Source organism: Poecilia formosa, unplaced genomic scaffold (genome assembly GCF_000485575.1).
Source record: "Poecilia formosa unplaced genomic scaffold, Poecilia_formosa-5.1.2 Scaffold307, whole genome shotgun sequence".
Classification (NCBI taxonomy): Eukaryota; Metazoa; Chordata; class Actinopteri; order Cyprinodontiformes; family Poeciliidae; genus Poecilia; species Poecilia formosa.
The window spans coordinates 116,752-138,647 of NW_006800246.1; the positions used below are offsets into that span (position 1 = coordinate 116,752).

The following is a 21,896-nucleotide window of genomic DNA, read 5'->3' on the forward strand; positions in this document are numbered from 1 at the left end:
CATGATTTAAAGATCTAAAAAGTCTATTTGACATAATACTGCCCCTTTAAGTTGAGCAGAAAGGGCTGGGCGTCTCACATGTTGATGTTAGAAGGATTTCTTAGCTGCAGATGAATACTTTGCTAGAAATGATCAAATCTACACCAAAGTAAAGTTGTTGTTGCATTTAGGTGCTGTTACAGACCTGCCAATGAAGCTCAAATGAATATACAAAAACTGGAGACGAAAAAGCTGCATGTGAGATCTCCAAATAATTTCTTAGTAGTAACGGTTTTGATGAAAACAACAGACATTAAAGTGCTTAGATAACATTTATTAATAATTTGTTAATAACATAACTATGTGAAAAGTGAAAGTAACCCACTCTGCCCCCCAGTGGTGGTCGCCTCTGTGAAAAATGACCAGGTTGGAATCAGAGTCCAGGGCGAGTCCTGACACCTGGCCCAGCTGAAGAGAACTCTGTGGCCATGCTGACACCTGCTCCAAATGAGAATCTACAACCACACCATGAATACACACACACACACGCACGCACACACATTTCCATATGAGCTGAAGAATTCTCCACTGTTCTTCCTCATAAATGTTTATTTTCACAAAGCTAACTGGGAAACAATAACTTTTTACTAGAATCCAGTCAACCTTTCCAGCTGGCCTCGCTCACAGTCACTACAGTACAGTCAGCCTTTTATTTCATTGTTTAGTGAATCATATCAGATGGGCATATGAAGTCATTATTCAGTGCAGTCTGGTTTATCGTAGTATCTTACAGGAAAAAAAAAATTCAAAAATCAAAAAATATGCAGATGGAATATTGTTAAATACAACAAGGATGATATCAGTAGCAATTAGCCCACAATTTCACTTTGCTATTTATATAGTTGAAATTAAGACTATGGTTCAACATTATACTACATAACATGCTGCTACTTCCACTAATCTTTTTTATTTTTATTTTTTATATTTCAGCATCTGTTTTATTACCTATGAGCTGGTCATGTAGTGTTATGGACATAGTTCACATTTGATTCCCTTTCAACTCACCCTGATCCAGAACCGGCTCTGCTTTGTTGCCATTCATCGACTGTTTGTCGTCTTGATTGAGAAATGAAAAAATAAAAAGAATCAGATGCAACTTTGGGATGAAAAACAACTAAATGAATCAATAAAGACAATTCTATTCAAAATTACTTTATGTTAAACATCTCTGCGATTTGTAACCAGCCACCTTTATTAAAACCTTTGTACTTTTTTGGAGTTATTTATATATATTTTTGTATTTTTTGGACTCAGACCTGATACTTAAAGACAGTTATAAAGTCATGCTTTATATTACAGAATTTTATGCACGAAGCTATTTCTGTTTAAATATAACCTATCTGAATTTGATCCAGTATGGGAATGGTTTAATGAATGTTCTGATTACAATGTCTTTTCCTTTTGTTCCGTAACTTAAACAGAATCTCTAGATCGTTTGGATAGAAATAATGGTTTCTGAATTAAGAATCATTACTGAATCTAATCGCCAGACGGTGAAAGTTTTGCATCTCTCTTTGAAGAGCCTTGTTGCTGAAATGTGCGACACAAATAAACTGGACTGCACTTTTTCCAAGTCTTGTAGAGATTAAGAAACAGGATGTTGTCCTCTCACAATTGTCACTTGCTGCCCTGCAAGTTACTTCACTTCAGTTCAGTTACCATGGAGACTGCTCTGTATCATCAGCAAACAGAAACGGGAAATGGCCTGTACTTGCATACAGGCCTTAGAGGACCTCTAAGCGCTTCACACTACGTTCAGTCTAGAGAAGCAGATCTTTGCAGCTGCAGGTTCTTCCTGTCCAAACAAGGTTTCAGGTTACATCAGAGAAAGCTGTGGAAGACTGTGTTTAGTTTTCTAAAGTATTCATCAACCCAAGAGCTCCCTCAATTATTTAAAAAAAAGAAAAAGTCCCACATACATTACATAATTTTTAATGGACAACAATTAACTGGAAAGCCTATTATCTGGCTTTTAGTTCATGCTGGATTCACAACAACGCCTGATGGACTCACTTTCGTTAAATCACTTTCACACAAAGTAAAGCATGATAGTCTGTAATGAGCCTAGAGGTTAGTGAAAGTTTAAGTTCTACATCTCTCTTCTCATCTGTCCTCATTCAAGCTGTTTTGCTGTCACTCATTTTACACATAAGGACACAAACTCAGAGTAAATCATTTATTTCCTGTCAGTAAATAAATGACGAGGATTTTTTACAAAATAATAAGGAAGTAGAAGGAATCACTGAAAAAACGGTCGACTGATTTAGTAATCGATTAATCGTTAACTGGAGTATAAAGACTAAAAAAAGGTCATTTACTAAAATAATAAAGTTCAGAGCAGTAATTAAGTCAAAACTGTATGAACAATAAAAACAGTCTGTACTTAAGATAAATTAAACCTTTGTCTGTAAATATGTTTTACTTAGGCCTCCCATTATGCCCTTTCTGCAATCCAATTAATAATTGGTTAATTAAAAAAAGTAATAAACAGATCAGATCACTGTATTGATGTTAAAGTCGAGCAGGAAGGACTGAATTCTTTTACATGTTAATTTATCTGTAGATGCATTATTTTCTAGAAATGATCAAGTTTTCACTGAAGGAATGCTGTTTTTCACTTTAGGCAGCCAATTTTTTTTATTTTTTTAATTATGTGCCTAATTGCTTTTTTAATGTATTCCTAATAATGTACAAAAACAGGATTGAGTGGTTAAATGAAAAAACTCTAGAATTTACTAATTTTCTTTCCCCGATTAATTGATTAACCATCATGATAATTGATTACTAAAATAATCGAAAATTGCAGTGCTATATAGGAGAGTTGATAAAGAAAATACGTGGATAAATTGACAAGTTAACTGCTTGTGATGCTGTAAAAACTCGTTTATTATGCGTTTGTTTGGCTCTGAGCTTTTCTGTGAGTAGTTTCTGTAGAACTGTTGCTTTACCACAAGCCAAAAGCCGTTATTACGCATGGAGAATGACGAAGCAGCAGCATGGTATGGACATGACACTGCAGTACTGTCACCTTCAAGAAGCACTGAGCTGAAGATGACTCACTCATCTGGATGAAGTAACACAAAGCACAAGACTAAAACACACAGCCCTCTCTGAAGCCTGAGCAGGACGATGAAGAAGCTTTAACTACTTTGGCTGGCAAAAAGTTCAGTGATATTTATACAGGATATTTATTGGCAATGTTGCTCACTACGCGCGAGACTGTTTATGAGACAGACGTAGATGAGGTAGATCTTTGTACCTGTAGCATTTCCCATTGGCATCATGGCGTGCATGTGACCTGGACTCACAGCAATGGGAACATTTGCCTCTGCTGGAATATGTTGAAAGAGTTCTTTAGAGCCCGTCTCCATGCAGCTCATGAAGGGAACGGCATGTTTGCTGTCCATGTAGTACATCATATAGAAGTTGCACATTTCATCATTTGAAGTACCCCTGCAGAAAAAAAGCATGACGATAATTAAAGCCACAAGCAGCACTGATTAGTGGTGCTACCTTAAAGCCACTTCAGTCTGCATCATATATAGGTATTGTGAGCCTGATGGTTGGCATGGAAACTGACAATGCTTCACAAGCTATTTGTGGGCACAAAAACTACAAAAGGTGGGAAGAGAAATAAGAAGTTCAAATGAAGTTTAATTGACGAAATATGCATCGCTCTATTTTCTAAACCTTTGAAAAAGTCCAATGAAAATTTTAAATATAGTAAGATTATTTGAATAATCGTATAAATTATTCAAATGTGTGTTTGGATTCCATCTAATCAGCAATATTTGGCAGTGATTTATGAAACTCACCCGATGTACGTTTTGGAGATCCGGCCCTCCCCACTAAAAACACATCTGGCAGCCACGGTGTCACCATACTGCACAGTCACTTCCTTGTTAGCAGGATAGAAAGCCTGGAATGAAAACATTCATCAATGAGCAAAGAACAGCATGAATTAGAAAAAACATTCATAAATGAGAAATAGAACTTCTATTCATTACGACTAGGAGATAAAGAAACAGTTATGTTTATTTAAAATAAACAATACAGAATTATTAAAAACACAGATTTTGATGATAATGTTTTAACTATGTTCTAATAATAGATAATGATGATGATAATAATAATAATAATGTGGTAAAAAGTCAAAGAAAAAGACACTTAATATAATAACTTGACTGTAAAAAAACCTAAAGGAGATTAAAGCCTCTTCCTGATCATAGTCCCATAATAAACACACAACCATGAACCTTTCACATCATTTAAGATGACACACCAACATCACAGGCTGTGTGTGTTTTCAGGTTGCGTAACTGGGACAACAGAATCAAAGCCGAGGACCAGCTCTGTCTCTCAGTCCTCATACAAACTGACTAAACGCATTCAGGCTCTGAATACCAGCAACGTTGCTGTGCATCATCATCACCATGTGACCGTCTGCCTCAGGTTGAGCTAATCAATGGATTCCTCAGATGGGACAGACACTGGAGGACCAGGTTGTCCTCCATGCAGCGGACAACCTGAAGACAATACTGCTGTCTTTGTTTTCACCCCAAACTGATTTAGATTGTTTTTTATATTCTACTCTGAATGGAAGACAGTAGCCATGGTTCCATCAATGTATTTTTATGCACATTTTGAAGTATCACACTAGATAAGGCTGATGGAAGCATCAAAATCTGAAATACCTTCCTCAGTTTTGCAAAAAATGTTTTTATGGTCACTCAAGGCTTTTGGCTCTTCTTATGTGCTTAATGGGAGATGGAAACACATGTTACATATGAGTCTGATAAAAATATCCTGACATCTTTTTATGAATGCACCATTCAAAGAGGGGATTTTATATGGACAAAAAATGTGAAAAATTGCAGTCAACTATCTTCCAAACAGACAGCAGTGACTTTTGAGAGAAAAATTAGAAATCTCTCAGAAAAACAACAGTTGTATAGAAGTGATGTCACAGTGGTTATCTACCTGTGGTAACTGAGGGGACTGTCTCCCAATCAGACTCCATTTCCCATCACGAATCCTGTAACCGCTGACCACTTTGCCTGTGAAAGAAATGACCATGAAGAACTAAGGATGCAACTCCAGGAGACACAGAAGCAGTAAATGACCCGACTCCTCACCGAGGCTGTGTGTGTGGGTCCTGAAGGCAAATGGGTAGATCGGGTAGGAATCATAGTCACAGGCAACATCCGCATTTGTAACTGAAAGAAAGAAAAAAAAAATACAAATAACTGTTTTTTCTGTCAATGCATTTTTGCTTTATCTCCTAAATGAGGTAATATAACTTATGTAGCTCTCTCCATTTTTACTTGTTATAGTTACAGATCTCATTCTGGATGATCTTATTAAAATTTAACGTGGGGCCAAAATCTGACTGCATAATTAAGTTACTGAAGTATAACTAGTAGCTACTTAGAACAGTAAGTTCCCTTTTGAAAAATTACTTGCTCAAAGTAAAGTTCATAAAAAACTCATTGTCATAGTTCCCCATGTGGAACGTCTTATCATCACACACTCACACAGCAACACACTGCATCTGCATGATCAACCTGCTTTCTGCTGCTTCCTTTTTCTGTTTGTCTGCACAAATGTGTCACATCTTACTGCCAGCTTTATGCTGACATTTGCCAACATCTAATTCAGTATATGAATTCAGTAAAACCTTTTACTGTTTACTGTGGAGAAACGGAACCAGATTGTGTTCTTGTTATAGATTGTAGCGATTGGAGACAATTTACTCACTCAAAAAAAATAAATAAATAAAAATATGACCAATCCCAGCATCCCTACCAATAGCTCAAAAGGTCATTAGTTCCGTTTTAAATAATCTCTGCTTGTGAATGCTTCACAATCCTGATCAGCTTTTATCAGCTGTGAATGCAGCTGAAAAAAGATGACAGGTGATTTCAGAATAAACTGCAGGAAAATTAGTGACATTCTGTTATTCTGATGTTAATCTGACATTTTCAAATCGTTGAAGCATAAGGTCTCCTCTTTCCTGTACTGGATCTGAAGCCAGTTTTCTGGGCTGCGGCTGGAGTTTGTCTCAGTAGCAACACAAGGAACAATGGCTAAGAAGCTCCAGCACCAGCTGAGAACTGGAACAGATTTGGTGGAAAAAAGTGTGAAACAAAAAGAGCTTCAGCTTCTCTCTGATTTTTGAAAAGGTAATACTTGTTAGGTTGATTAATAATTAGCGGGTTCTAAAGAATTTGAGTAGAAGGAAACTCTACTACCAGCATTTAGAAGCAGCTCCTATCATGACCTCAGCTGATGCACAGTTCCACCAGATGTTTGCTAACTGCTGCTGGCTAGCTCTTGAAAAACATTCTGTTAGTATTATGTTTTTTGGTGCATCAGTCACAAAGAAGAATGATTTTTATCACTAAACTGCTCACAGCAACTACATTTCATCAGTCGAGAAAACAGTAATACTAACAATACAGTCAGTCTCGGAGAGTTTTAACTTGGAATCTATCATGACTACAGTAAATCTAAATTCTTATGACAAGAAATTTATCACAACAAATGACCACCGCTATACTGGAGCTACACAGATTAATAATATGGTCTGAAACTATAAGCAGATAAGCCATCATCTATTACAGTGCTGCACATGATTACACTACTTGATAAAGTTTATGAGTCAACAGCCAGTCAGAGAATAATATAGAGACTTTGAGGTTTACCAACCTAAAGCTTCACAAAGAACAAATGTACCTTTTTTTCCTGGAAGGATGACCGTGTCCACAGACATTAGCAGGTAGATGCCCGCAATGAAGGGCTGCCTTTAATGGACAAACAAAGAACAAAGGAAGCTCTTTCTTTCTCCATTTTAACTCAGTAAAATGGACATACAGGCAGAACCAGCCAACTGGCCAGACCTTCCTCGATTTCACACACAGCGTTAGTGGAAGGTGTTTTATGTTTGTTATCCCAGATACTGCAGGCAGATACATCCTTTTTAATTGGCAATTTAAGGGATGTTTTCATTTTATCTCTACAATCACCAAAAATAACTCTGCTTTCTTAATCCTTCAAAAATGGCCTTCAAAGTACCTTCACTATCTGCATGTGGCATACTTCCCCCAGCTAAACCAAAATGTTGCAGTGTCTTTTCATCTTTTTCTTTAAGAAAACAAAAATCCAATTTTATTATTTATCTGAATGTATTGAAGAGTCAGTAATCTGGACTGGATGCTACTGCAGTGTCAGTAAGTGGACTTACGGTTTTAATGTCATTCTTAAGGTTAGTCCAGAGCAATCTCTGTGATGGTCTGGAAAACAGGAGAAAAAACAATTAATACAGTTACTAACATCATCCAGTCTCCTAGTCCTATATGGCCATGGTCTGCTCATGGCCCAGAAAACGTTCAACTGCTAAAGCACTGTTGCTAAAATCCATATGCATTTTTCTGGCTCAGAATGGCACAATGTGGAAGTGACTGGAAATGCTGACTGTCTGACAGACAGAGCTCAGCAACAATCCAACAACTAATCAGTCTTCAGTTAGCTTATATGGGCTCTGGAGAAAAATGTACCTTTTCTGTCTGAATGTAGCTCCATAAAAATATGGATCCAATTTAAAGCTGACAACATTCACTGGAAATTCAACAAAGCTAACACTTTCTAATTTAAGAGCAATGACCAAAAACCTAGAACTTATCAGTTACTGAAAAGAAATTTAGATAACTGCTCTTGAAATCGCATTTTAGTTATTTAACAAACCTCCATTAACAGTTTTTCTAAATAGCTTTTGCTATTTTTGACTTTTTTGTCATCTTACTTAAAGGGCTGGTTAGCAACACTTTCTACTGCTGCAGAGCAGTGAAAGGTGGATGCTTTTGCTTGGCTGGAATATTTTCACGCATGTCTGTCTGTAGATGTGTTCAAGGTTGTTCAGTCTGTTTCTCAACAGCTTATCAACCAGTTTTTTCAATATGTGTGGGAGTTTCTTTATCACGAGAAAAAGATTATAAAAAAAAAAATATATTTAGAAAGTAAAAAGTAAAAACATTTAGTCATTTTTCAATTTGTGAAGAAATACAGGAAGAAAGTTCAACAAAGTATTCTGAATTGAACTGAAGGTGGATCAGGTGTGTAATACTGATGGGATGACACCAACACCCGGATTCATTTCACTTGATCGCAAAACGTAAAGATCACAGGAAGAAAGGGTAATCTGAAACCGCCTACAACTTTTCTCCCCATTTTGTTCTATGCAGTAACTAATAAATTGCAGCAACTTGGATCTATTCAGAAGTTTGGGGAGTTTGATAGAAAGGTTAAGAAACACTCACCTCTGAAGGCACTGACATCTCCATAATGTATCTGCAGCACAAAGTAAGACATTCCTGAATTTCTTCCGACTTTAAAGCCAACATCTGATGGAAGAAGAGGAATACAAATCAGTGAAAAACAGACACAAAACCTTCTCTCTTTTCTGCCTGAATGTAGCTAACCAACTATTCATTAAATAAAGAATGAATTCTGAATATTATCGGCAGCTATTTATATTCATCTGAACCTTTCCTAAAACTGTTTTTGTTAATGTTTCTCCTAATAAAATAATTTTCATACCTGTTAAAACAATACATAACTTGAAACGATGCAAATTGTTTACCTTGAGTGTGTGACGTACCTTTAGGTAATTTTGTTGGTGGAGCGTTTCGAGCCCAGGCATACATGATGGAAGACTCGTCTTCACAAGTTCCCTGTACACTGCCACAGTCCCTGAGCAGAGAAGGAAGAAAACCAATGCCATGAAAAGACATACAACCTTTTTTATAGTCTTAAATTAAACCTAACTAAGCTTTTACTGTTTTAGGTAATTTAGGATCAGCAAAATTATTTCTATTTGCTAAATGACAGAATGATGGGAGGTTTACAAATATTTTCTTAGCATCTCTCCTGTCCCCAACCAGCTACTGTACATGCGCCACCAGGAGTTCAACTGCAATCTCTCATATCATGATGGGACGCTTTAACTGATCAAAAGATTTAAAAATAATGAGAAAAAAATTATGTAGATTATGGATCAAAAGTTTGATGAAATACAGCATTCAAAACTGAGCTCCAGCTTGTAAAAATGATTCTCTTTGTGTTATTTTGACATGGGTTCTTACCAGTAGCTGCTGGTGGAGACAGGAGTCTGGCAGCCAAACAGCAGCATGTGGTGAACAGTGTCCATACTGGCATGAGGTAGGAAGTCCACTGAGAGAGGAAACACACTGTGCTTAATGGAAACATTTTCAACTAAATCAACAGAGTTTTAACAATTTTTCAACATTTCCATATGAATTTTACAACTATTATTACTGTCACTATTCCTGACAGTATAAGATGACACAGATAATCTAAATTAAAAAAAACAAACAAAAAAAACTGAGATCCCCTGCCTCTTCCCTGTTGCCCAACCTTCATCTGCTTCCAGTCAGAGACAACCAATCAGAGCCAGGAGAAGAATCGTAATGCTGTCAATTATGCTTGTACAAGCGCTGCTTGCACCCTCTTCTGCACAGCGCTCATAAGTTCCAGCTGTTCCAATGATAGGCAGACAACCTAACATTGCAGGAAAACTGCCATTGGTGGCTGATTAACAGTGCTAAGACCCTCCCCCTAGCTCTGATTGGTTGTTTCTGACAGGAAGCCGTGTATTTCTGCAGATTGCTGTAAGACCATATTGAGGAGGCAAAGATTATCCATCTCATATTGCATTGTCAATTTTAACAAATATGTAAAAATCATATTTTTATAATTTAAGTCAAACAATTTTTGTGTTTTAATTTTTATATTTAATTCAAACAGACCATGTTGTTTTCTCATGGTGAATAAAAGCATGGCGTTACCAAACATCTGTTTATTTAAAACAGCTATTTCATTAAGTGAAGACTTGCTCACCAATATATGAATCACGACTAGTTGGCACAGGAAAGGCCATGCACAGGTAAGTGTCCGACTGAAACAATAAGAGGATGAGGCTCATCACTTTATTTCAATCAAACACAAATGTTCTGCATAACATTAATTTGAAGGTAAACCAGAAACTTACCATAATTTTCTTAAATTAGAAGTAGATTTAGGGTAGTAAAAAAATAAAAGACTCACCTCAGTTGGTAAAACCCCAGGCATTCTTAGATCCACTGTGAAATTCTGAGAGTTAAAGAGCTGCGGCGGCCTGACTCTGGACACACAGTCACTGGGATTTAAGACATTTTCCCAAACCCTTGGAATGACAACAACATACACTCCATTACTAACATATACACTCCTCCTTTATTTATTTAAAGCAGATCTGTTCTGTTTGTTATTACTGGGAGTACATTCAGCAGGAAACCCAGAATTTAAACCTCAGTCAATATAAACGGCATGTAGATATTTAAGCTAGAATCTTTTAGTGAAAAAAAGGTTCCGAGTTGAATTTAAGGTCTTCCTTACCTCTTTGACCCATACAGGGAGGGCTGCAGTTCCACACTGTGACTGTGATGGAGGAACGCTACCACCAAACTGACCACTAGGAGTCCCATCACACCTACAGGTTTCACTCTGCCGTTCACTACCAGGCTGCAAATGGGAAAACCATAAGGATAACTAAAACACACAATGCTGAGTTCCTGAACACGCTACAAACAAAACATGCTACACTGTTTCTTCTGAAATAGACATTTTAAGGAATGTCTGTTCCTTAAAATTCTACAGTTACAAACATGGCCTCTGACTAAACAACATTTCATCCAACCACCATTTCTTGTAACCATTATAAAGGCAGATAATAATCATTTCATCCCAATACTTGAAACATTTTTTTGAACATCAAGTCTTGTTTTGCTGATGCTGAGTTCAAACCTTTTCACAGATTTTAATGAAAATTAAGGTTCAAAAATTCAGCTTTGCTGCAAAATTATTGCAGCAAACTTCGTTTTTAACCTGCACATATGACCTTGGTGTCATTTGAAAGTTTTCTATTAATCCCTCAGGCATTAGGGTGGATGATGCTCTCTCTAATCCTGGACACTGTCAGCAGCTCTGTGAGAATCATGTTTTATCAGTTTCTCCAGTTACTTCAACACCATCTGACCCACAACTCAGAGACAAGCTGGAGAAGAAAGGAGTGGACCATGAGTTTGCCTCATGGATCCTGGACTACCTCACAAACCGAGGTCAGGGCTGTGTTTCAGACAGTACTGGAGCACCACAGGGAACGGTTCTGACAATTCCACAAACTGCTTTTTACAGAGCACAACAGCTGCCTCATCACAGATGGGGACCACAAGGACTATGGAGAACTGACTAATGACTGTGAAGTGGTGCAAGCAGAACTACCTCCAGACAAACAGAGGAGAAACCAAAGAGATGGTGCATTCTCCACTGCAAAGGTGCAGTCTCCTGGGGACAGAAAGAGACTGAACAGGCTGATCTGGATGACATGCTCTGTTCCAGGATGCCCTCTGGACCCAGTGGAGGTGGAGTGTGAAAGAAGAATGGCAGATAAGCCGTCATCCCTGCTGGACAACATCACCCAGCCCATGCAGGGAATGTGACAGCACTGAGCAGCTCCTTCAGAAGGTCTTTCCTTCCTACTGCTGTCAGACTCTACAACATTCTTTGCAGCTGATCATTCACACAACAGGCTGACAAACACATTTCTTCTATAGACTTGGTAGTTTTCTGTTGATGTGCAATATTTCTATGAGTGTGATATGAACATACTGTTCCCTGTGGGTGCATGTGTATATATGAATGTATGTATGTGTACGTATATGCATGTGTGTGTGCATGCAGCTGCGCTTTTGTAAATGTAAACTTGTGTGCATATATTTTTATACATGTATCTTTTATATATTTATATTGATATTTTCATATTTATGTTTCCATTTTAGCTTGTATGGTTCTACTCTGTACCATTGTTTTATTTCTGTTACTCTTTTGTTCTGTCATGACAGCTTAAATTCTCCACTTGTGGGACTAATAAAATAAATAAATTGTTTGTTTCAACATATAACTACGGAAAATGTGGGGAACATAACTAGTTACAGCTACTGCAAAGCTCAGTGATATTCTCCTCTGCGTCGGAGAGTGCAAGCATCTGTTGGTATCATTGAACTTTAAATTTAGAGGATGCTTTTCAGTGTTAAAACTCATTGAAATGCTCTGCTTTCCTGATGACTCATCGCTGTTGACAGAGCATGGTGGATCCAACTGAGGAAAGAAGGCTGAAGGTCAGCTCTGCGCTAACATAACAACCCTCTGAGAGCAAAAAGGAAACTATGGAAACGAGACTCTTCCCACACACGGAGTACGCAATAAACCGTCAACCACATTAAATCTATACGCAGTGTTAATATGAACATTTCTACGACTGTGTAGACTCTCAAGAACGACTTTAGAATCATTTTAAATTTTCACTGATGTGGTAAACACGACTTCTTTGGTTTGAGGCGACAGCTGGTTAAGGCCAAGCAGAGATAATAAATGTGTTAAATATATGAGTTTTTACAATAAGCATGTAGGAACTTGACGTTTTCATTTGGTGGCGTTTTTATTTGGCGTGCTAAAATATGTTTGGTTCAAATCATTTCGAACTATAGGATAGTTAAAACATCGACGGAGAGCCTGAATCAGACGAAAACATATCACCATTATGTTTTCCGACTACCGGCGTGTTACACCTGGTCAAAATGGCTAAAATAGAGCTCACTGTAGCTAATAAGTGCTGGAACGATACACCTTCGCTGTAGAGATGCTCTAACATTGTTAGCTAATGTGGCTAATACGGTTTTAAACAGTAATATCTATGAGCTCCGTAGGCTAAAGGTGGTTGTCTATATTGTAACCGACTTCTATTAAACTGCGACCAAACAAGAGACGACAATTCGCAAAGATACGGCTAGTATTTTCAATCAACGGAATACAATACCTGCTGGTGGTCGCAGCACGTCTTTCCAGATGACGATTGTTTTCTCGGTTTTTTTTTCGTTTTTTTTTTTTTTTTAATTGATAAGAAGTCACGTCTGCACTTCCCCTTTCAGAGTAAAAGCACCAAGTAGCCATAGATTGACCATAATAGTCCATGGGAGGCACAGACAGCATGCGTAGATGCCGAAGTGACGTATAATCTTATTGGATCGTTATGTCAGCGCGTCCGACGTTTTTAGCTGTAAAATCAATCAATAGGAAACTGATGTTCAGTGTTCTGCTCATGAGATAAGTAATACTGTCATAAAAAACTATCATAATACCAATTATGAATGTTTGTTTTTCTTCCTATGCTTTTTAAATATATTTATGTTCTGCATTAAAAGCCGATGCTTTCTTTAACTAACCACATTAAATTCCTTTTAATGCACTGGCGTCATTCAAAGGATGCCAGTGCATTAAACTGACAGCACTGACATGAAAACCTGTAACTTTAACATTTTTATGTTTTTTGTTTGTTTGTTTGTTTTTTTACATTACAAACAACATTTAGTGACTGTTTCTTCCGTCCTAAAATAGTCCATGCTCAGTCAGATTGGATGGTACCATTGCTGACCCATTCTAACATAGTATAGAATAGAATAGAATAGAATAGAATAGAATAGAATAGAATAGTCATTTTTTAATCCCAGAGTGGACAAAATCAGTTGTTACAGCAGGACATATTAAGGAGAAGTAGGACAGAAGTATGAAAAATTGAATCTGATAATAACAACAATAATAATATGAACTATAAAGATAATAATTCAAAAGAATATGATTTAACCTAAACCAGTTCATTGTAATTATGGTTGTATGTTGAAGATCATTGTACAGTCAACCTACAGGAACCTACTTCTCCAGTTCTTGTGCAACGTTCCACAGCATTCTGCTGCTCCCATCATGTTTCACAGACAGAGACGTGTTTTTCTTTGGGCTGCAACGTTTTGCATGCAGCCTGAAAAGAAAGTTCCATTTTGGCTGAACAGGGCTTCTCATTCCAGGTTTGCTGTTTCCCTCACAGGACCTCCTGTGGTTTGCTTTAAATATCGACTTTCTTCTTGCCTCTATTTTAGAAAGCCCAAATTTATTAAGAGCATGACGAAGAGTTGCTTTGCCAAAAACCTCTTCCATAAGCTGCAGATCTCTGTTTAATCTTTCAGAAATAAAAAGAAAAAAAAATTGGAATTAATTTATTATTTGCCATCCCCGCTCATGCATTACTTTGTGTATATATAATTCCAAAAAATACATTGACGCATGGAATTACAAAATTCACATCAAACGTAACCTCAAGCTGTTTTGCAAGATAAGCGAGTCTAGTTTATAGCCAATGAGTTGAGAACAGTCCGAGGTACAAAATGTCAGTTGTTTATGTCATGTCAAAGGAGACTGAACAATAACAGAAAAACTGCAGAAACAGGAATAAAATACTTGATATTTAAAAGTAAAAAAAATAGATTAAATCGATTAATCCACCAGATGGCAGTAATGCAGCTCTGCAGTTGCAAGCTGCGTTAATAAATTTCGAGGAAGAAGAAGCAGAATGGAAAGAAGAAGAATGGAAAGGTCCAAACTCCTTATCAGTTGGTGGCGGTAATGCTTACTTAACGTTTCTTGCCAACCGCCAATAAATTTCAACTAAAAGAAGAAGAAGCAAATGGAAAATGAAGACGCTGAACTGTCAAATTAGAAGGTATGTATATAAAAAACCGGTGTTCAGAATCAGCTGGTGAGATTCTGTGATAGAAGCTGGATTTGAAAGAGACTTGGTGGCTGCGCCAATGCCTGATAAACGGAGTGTAGAGAAATAACACAATATTCTCGGTTTTTAGCACATTAAGCATTTTGTGCTTTGCTAGACATGTTTACAATAGCATGCTGTGATAATGAACGGTGCCACAGTAAGAGAAACTGGCATGTTTTTAATTCTTTTTGCTCATTGTTACACTGTAACAAACAGACATGATCTGACAGCCATGGTCATGTTGTTTACTGGAGCGTTTTATGGGGATGAGAAGTTTGGTTCAGTCTAGGGTGTCCAAAGTGTGGCCCGGGGGCAACTTAGACTCAAGAAATATTCCAAATTTCTGAGAACCTCAAAACAATAAAAAATATTTCATTTTCAAAATGTTTTCATTTGCTGTAAGCCATAATCATCTAGATAAACAGAAAAATTAGTGAAAAGTTGAATGAGTTCCAGGTTTTTGAATTGATGTACTGAACCTTTTCCTGTACAGAAGTATTTTATATTTCTTAAATTTATATTATTGACTATATATATTATATTATAGAAAAGCCTTTGGAAAAGTCTCAATTTTATTTCATAGTAATTTAGAGCTTTTAATGGTTTGCACACATTTTTGAATGGAATTATGAAAACAAAATGTGACGTTCTATGAAGTTTATTCTAGATTGCCTCAAATCTGGACAGGATCAAAATTAATACACAAATATTTAAATACATACACATTCAATAATATTTGGTTAAATGTCCTTTAGTAAGTTGCACTGCAAACACAAATGTATCTTTGGATTCCGTCACCCAGGATATTATGATGCTGATGTTATATACAGTGAGGATGATAATTATTTGATCATCTGCAAATTTTATATTTCTTACTCACTTTTTGTGTGCAATAATATGTTGCTTTATCTTTTACCTGCAGAGTAGCATGGGTCACCACGGAAGCAGCATTAACTCCCTTGTGTTTCCTGTTGTGATGGGATGCCTTGCTGCTTTGATGCTCAGCAGTGCCTTGATATACCTGTACCTGGATGCTGTGTATCAGTCGGAGGAGCAGCTGGTGAACACACACTCTGGCTGTCTCCCTCAACACTTTAAACTGCCGGTCATGAAGAACTGTAGCCCCTGGCTCCAGTGTTCACAGATTGAAGCAGAAGTGCGCAAGATAAAGCTGATTGGCCTGGGAGCTGTGAAGAAGGTGTGTTTACCTTTAAATTCAGCCTTGGTTTAATAGATAGATTAAAAGATATGAAAGTGAGACCAAAACAAACTTAAGTAATTAGTAAATACAAGAGCCTTTTCATACCTTTTTACAGAATAGAAGTAGAAGGAGACAACATGGCAGCATTTGGCTATGAAATGAGGTTATGAATTAGCAAATGAATGATTTTCTTTGTGTGTTTTCTTTTTTTGTCATTCTCATTGGTTGCTAATCATTTCCCCAGTTTGCCATTTCATAGCAATGTATTATGAATCTGCATTATGAATGCAGATTCATAATGCATGAATCTGCATTATGTAATATTGAAGTCTTAAACTTTTTCAATTAATCACGTTAACATTGACAACCCTAATTTAAATATAACTGGAATGTTCTGTGTTATCTTTCCTTAGGTTTATCTGGCAGAATGGAGAGGTCATAAGGTGGCTCTGTCTGAGCTGGCCTCCCTGGAATACCGAGAAGATTTTCTCCATGGACTGTCGATGTTACTGGACCTTCAGGGCCCACATGTGGTGCAGTTGGTGGGGTTTTGCCTTGAAGACGACATCATAGTTACCCAGCACCATCCACACGGCTCGCTGCTAAACCTAGAAGATGTTCTGGCACAGCAGAAATACCAGCATCTAAATACTTGGCACCTCCGACTGAGACTGGCCACAGACTACGTCTCCATCCTCCACTACCTCCACAACAGCCCGGCTGGGCGGCGGGTGATGTGTGACTCCAACAGCCTGGAGAAAACCCTTTCCCAGGTCCTGCTGACGAATGACTTCCACCTGGTAGTGAATGACCTGGACGCTCTGCCTGAAGTAGACACATCTAAGGGCGCCCTGGTGAAATGCGGCAGCCGAGAGCTCACTGGAGACTTCGTGGCCCCAGAGCAGCTTTGGCCTTTCAGAGACAGTGGGCAGCCATTTTCAGACGATCTAATGCCACCGTACGATGAAAAGACCGATATCTGGAAGATTCCAGATTTGACACAGTTCATAATGGGAAGGACTCCAGGTGGAGATTTAGTTCATTTTCATCTTTTTCAGATCCATAAGCAATGCAAAGATGTGGACCCTAAACTCCGGCCTTCTGCTCTTGATGTTTTGAAGGCATACAAATCGGTCTACAGTGCAATCGTACGAGAAACATCTGGACACAGAGATATGCTGTAGGATCACTCTCTGAAATTGATGGTTACAAAGACTTCAGAACTGTGGTTGAAAGGTGTCTGTTTAGACCAGTGTTTCTCAACCCTGGTCCTCACCGCCCCCCTGCTCTGCATGTTTTAGATGTGCCTCTATTCCAGAACAGCTGATTCAAATGATTGCATGACCATCAAGTACTGCAGAAGCCTGTTAATCACCAGAGATACAATTTAGATGAGTGGAAGAGAAATACCTAAAACATGCAGGACAGGGGGGCGGTGAGGACCAGGGTTGAGAAACACTGGTTTAGACTAAAGGTGTTTTCACAACTTATAGATTGCTTTTAGATTGAAAAACGTGTTCACCTCCTCGCCTGTGGGGGCGCTGCGCCAAGAACCACTGAAGAAGAACATGAGCGCAACTTCCTTCTTTACAAATTATAAACAAAAAGGGAGTGGCATCAAATTTTAGCAGTTTTTTTCTCTTCTTCTTTTGTGTCGTTGCTTCAGTGGTTCTTGGTGCAGCAGAAAGGTGAGGGAGGAACAGGCTGAAACAAGTTGGAACAGGTTGCTGGATCATTTGGTACAATGCAGTGAGAAAGAGAACCACAGCAGCTGGAAATTTAACAAATGTTGCAATTTTTGTCCCGAACTGAACTGAGTCTATCGGACTATCAGGCTATCAGGTCTGAAAACACTCTAAATTCAGATTGGGCCTGTGAGTTCAAAAAGTTCACTTTTCAATGTATTTTTATAGCCTGATTAAAGGCATCTGGTAAAAAGATGTTCATCATGAATGTTCAGTGTTTGGGGGGGAAGACGGTTCCAGACAGACCATCATTATAAAAATACTCAAGTCAGAGGATGTAGGAAACTGATTTGCTATTAAATGTAATGTTTGTATGTTTACTAAAATAAACTTAAGTAAAAATTATTTCATCTGGGTAGTCATTTTTAACATTCAGCAAGTCTCTGCCACTAAATGGGGCCTTATCTGATGTGGACAGAAGTGAGTTTGCAGAAATAGACATCAGTATGCATAACGGAGGAAGTTTCATAATTAGGCTGACTAGAGCTTCCAACAAAACTGCTTTAAGCTAATAGAGAAAGAAAATTCAAACTTTCTTCTTACTTTGAAAACATCATATAGGCTGTGAATCTCTACATGTTTATTCCATTGCTTACTTTATTGCAGTTGTCTGAGCCAAAGAACCAAGTAATTTTATCAGCCTCATCAACTAAGAGTTATCATTCTATTATTTCAAACAACTAAAATTCAGTAATAGTTGTTGATTATTACTTCATACACTACTTCATATGCTTCAGAAAAATCTGAATTAACACCAACTGTGCATTGTCAAATTGAAGATAAAATTAAAAGTATTTGAGAGCAAAACTGTTGTGAGTTCTAATGATGGAGACTACTGTCTCACTGACAGTTATAATTTCATTTCAAGGTCATTAAAACTGCAGTATGTAACTTTTAAAAAATATATTTGTTTTACATGTTTGTTGAAACTGTCACTATGTCGTGACAGTATTGCATGAGATAGATAATCTGTGGAAAAATCAAGGTCCTCTGTGTTCTCCTAGTGCTCCCAGCGGTAGCTGGAAAGAACCAATCAGAGCCAGGAGGCGGGTCTTAGTGCTGCTCAGCATCACCACACCCTGCTCTCTACCACGCTACATCACCTTCCCGACAGCAGAGCCTGTCGTGAATGCAAAGGGTAGTTAGCATGGCCACTGATGACAGCAGATTAACAGTTTTCCTGTAACTGTAAAATGTTTCTTCAACATTAGCACATCTAGCTAATACATGATTGACAACACTAGAACCCTCCTCCTGGCTCAGATTGGTTGTTTCTGACCAACAGCAATAGAAGCTCAGGGAGGAGATTATTTCACAGATTACTTGTTTCATACCACGCTATCACAACATGATGACAGTTTTAACAAATATTAAGAAAACATTTTATTTTGTAAACGTTACGTACTGCAGCTTTAAGTTTGTTTCACATTTGAAAAAAAAAAGCTTTAGATTCATGGCAAGAGATTCTTGCACTATGATCCAACGTACTAAACAAAACAGACATTTACGTGATAATGCTTTATTTTAAACATGGATTTAAAATAAAACCTTGGATAAAATTATCAGAGAATGAAAAGTTGGTCCTAAATGTTTAAAAGCTATAGACTATTTTTGAAATATCTTTATACATTTATTGTAAATGATTTAAAAATGTTGTAGTTATAACATTTCCATTGTATTAAGGCTACCAACTATTTCCCCATGCAGAAAAGTTTACAGTAACATGAAATAATCAGCTCTACTAAATAATGCTAGTTTGTTCAGTGTTTTTCTTTTTCTCTCAGCGCTTCTATAGTATATCTACTTTCACCTCTTTTTCATTTTATTTATTTTTTTCCTTAGATCATATATGTAGTTTTCACCCATATATTTACTGTGTAGTTGTTATTACAAAACCAGCATATTTTTTCAGCATATTTTTCACTCCCAGGAGTCAGGAGGAAAATAAAAGAAGATACCTGACTTGGGCCCTTACATAACAAACTAAACTGGAAGCCAAAGATTGGAAATCTCTTCCAACACTATTAATTCCTTTACTTTCTTCATTCTTTTACCATTGCCAGACCACAGCAATGCCTCTGGAAGCCCATTGCTGTTGTCCTGCTTTCTGTGAGCACAAAGGAACTAAACAGAGGCACTGAAGTGTTTTTCTTCAGGTCTGAGCTGCTCAGTGCTGCATGCTTGTGTCCGGAAGGGGATTGAAAAAACCCCAGAAGATGACCTCATTAGGAAATGTGTTTGGAATTTAACTGCAACAAAAAAGAAACAAACAAACATATGACCTGGCCTTTAATTATAGCTAGATAACATCAAACACCTGCATATGGAAAGTGTGAAGCATCAGTTTAGATTTTACTTGAAGATAACCAAAATGCATACTTTTCTATCTTATATTCCCTCAGATGAAATTGCATTTGTACTGACTCTTGGAAAAGTACAGCTTGCATAAATATACAAGCAAAAATTAATTAGGAAATAGTGGAGTTATTTATTTTCCTTAACCATCATCTTAAAGTTCTAAGAATTTAAAAGCCTCTGCAATGGATAATTAAGAATGATGTATTCACTAATCTGTAAATCATTTAAAACTGTTGAACTTACATTGGGTTACACTAAAATAGATCAGTTAAAACATGTAAGCATGTATTAAAATCAGATTTTAGTTTGTCATTTTGCAGTATTGTTATTATTCTATTAATTTCAAATTGAAGGAGGACAGCATTTTTTGCTGTAATTCATAATAACAGATAAAAAGAAAGAGACTACTGGGTTGTATTTAAATATGTTTGAGAAGTGAACACGTGGTTCATGTTTTGGGATATTGCTGACTGGCAGCGCGGCCGGGCAAAGTCTCTCTGTAAACATGTGGAGTGATGCTGAGGAACTGGCTTCGAGAGTGGTACGCCTGCTTCTGGCACAGCCCCATCCGACTGAACAGCATCAGGATGTCTCTGTGAAACGCCTTGGTCAAGATGGCGTAAAAAAACGGGTGTGCACAAGAGTTCAGCGGGTAGAAGAACACGAGCAGCACCTGCGGAGAAAATACAAATCGGTTATTATTTTAAAAAAGAAAAAAAATATATCTGAATTGAAACTATAGTAGATCCCCGTATTTAAGTGGGCTAGGAAACACAAGTGTGCACAAATAGCTGTAGTCCATGAACACTTGATACTTGAGATCTCCTCTAAAATCGTTCAAATATTGCATATATGGAGTGTGAGTATTCACCTCCTTGGGTGTTTTGTCCTTTTTATTGCTTTTACAAATCAATAATGAGTAATAGTGATGGGTCATGTTCAAGAGCATCTGCTCTGAAGGGGGTAAATACTTTTTATTAGCACTGTCTCTGCTTATTATAATTGTTCAAGCACCAAATATACCTCAACATACATTAACACACACCATAACACAAAAGTCTGTGGCAAGATGGTTGACACTAGCCTGGCGCAAGCTAGGGCTGTATAAATAAATCGATTCGGCGATATATTTTCCGCCCTCGGAAAGTATCGATTTTTCATCCGCGAGTATCGATCCATTAAACCATAACCATATAGCTCTTTTTAACATCTAGTTTGTTACGGCGTAGCAGCAAGACTCCGCCTCCCTCAGTCTCACTTTCAACTTGAGCTTAAAGTGCACATTATAAACTACACACCAGTTTTTAAATTGTGTTAATGGGCCAAGTATAACCGGAGTTATGCTAAAATTAGTAAACCATATTTTTCCGAATGTCAGAGAAATGTCAAAAGCGCCGCCATTCTCCGGCTTTTCCGATTATGTGAGAGGGAATGAACTTCCAAACGTACAAAACGAAGCGAAACATTAGATTCCTGTTTTGGAAATGTAAAATCTTCAATAAATAACGATGGGCTGTATTTTGTTGCTGAGAAACGAAGTAAAGTTGCAAGTAACCGTGAAAGAGAAGCGGAACGGAGAAGCGGAAAGGAGTAGCGGCGCGAACGGAGCAGCTGCAAAATCAGTGAGCTCGCGAAATTAATGCAAATTTTGACTGGTAGCATTCACTTCGTAATTAGTTTTTAGTTTAGCGGTTTCTGTTCTGTATATAAAGGATTATCTGAAGAATGAACATGGGTTGATAACATCCGAAGCGGGTGCGCAGCAGGCAGCGGCGCTGTGTTTTGAGCAGGAAGACGAAGAGGAGAAACCCCCAGCCGGAATCAGCGGCGCAGTGAG

General features: G+C 37.6%; 3 protein-coding genes across 4 annotated transcripts in view; 1 reads left to right on the forward strand and 2 right to left on the reverse strand.

Annotated features, from left to right (window-relative positions):
• Positions 1–300: 300 nt before the first annotated feature.
• Positions 301–13,088, reverse strand: LOC103152297 (peptidyl-glycine alpha-amidating monooxygenase B). The gene is made up of 15 exons (XM_007572708.2): positions 12,971–13,088; positions 10,492–10,617; positions 10,162–10,279; positions 9,955–10,012; positions 9,180–9,267; positions 8,696–8,787; positions 8,355–8,438; positions 7,283–7,331; positions 6,775–6,842; positions 5,175–5,255; positions 5,020–5,096; positions 3,855–3,958; positions 3,299–3,492; positions 1,045–1,095; positions 301–494 (listed from the first exon to the last, which is right to left on the reverse strand). The coding sequence occupies exons 2-15, from the start codon at positions 10,578–10,580 to the stop codon at positions 316–318; spliced, it is 1,332 nt and encodes a 443-aa protein (XP_007572770.1). The 5' UTR covers positions 10,581–10,617; positions 12,971–13,088; the 3' UTR covers positions 301–315.
• A 1,488-nt stretch (positions 13,089–14,576) lies between these two features.
• pomk (protein O-mannose kinase) lies at positions 14,577–17,545 on the forward strand. Its single transcript, XM_007572709.2, has 3 exons — positions 14,577–14,704; positions 15,678–15,953; positions 16,370–17,545. The coding sequence occupies exons 2-3, from the start codon at positions 15,684–15,686 to the stop codon at positions 17,138–17,140; spliced, it is 1,041 nt and encodes a 346-aa protein (XP_007572771.1). The 5' UTR covers positions 14,577–14,704; positions 15,678–15,683; the 3' UTR covers positions 17,141–17,545.
• A 2,428-nt stretch (positions 17,546–19,973) lies between these two features.
• The window catches only part of LOC103152318 (thyrotropin receptor-like), a 10,433-nt gene continuing 8,510 nt past the window's right edge, over positions 19,974–21,896 (reverse strand). For both annotated transcript variants that reach the window (XM_016661017.1, XM_007572740.2), the window contains exon 11: positions 19,974–20,732. In XM_016661017.1, the coding sequence (XP_016516503.1) occupies positions 20,508–20,732 (225 nt within the window). In that variant the 3' untranslated portion in view covers positions 19,974–20,507. The remainder of the gene's footprint in view (positions 20,733–21,896) is intronic.

Bases quoted from the DNA above. Each gene is read 5' to 3' on its own strand.
- LOC103152297 (XM_007572708.2), bottom strand. From the start codon at position 10,580: ATGGGACTCCTAGTGGTCAGTTTGGTGGTAGCGTTCCTCCATCACAGT. The intron at 5,097-5,174 runs GTGAGGAGTCGG...TTTCTTTCACAG, and splicing joins GACCCACACACACAGCCTCG to GCAAAGTGGTCAGCGGTTAC. The intron at 3,959-5,019 runs GTAGATAACCAC...TTTTCATTCCAG, and splicing joins AGTCCCCTCAGTTACCACAG to GCTTTCTATCCTGCTAACAA.
- pomk (XM_007572709.2), top strand. From the start codon at position 15,684: ATGGGTCACCACGGAAGCAGCATTAACTCCCTTGTGTTTCCTGTTGTG. The intron at 15,954-16,369 runs GTGTGTTTACCT...ATCTTTCCTTAG, and splicing joins GCCTGGGAGCTGTGAAGAAG to GTTTATCTGGCAGAATGGAG.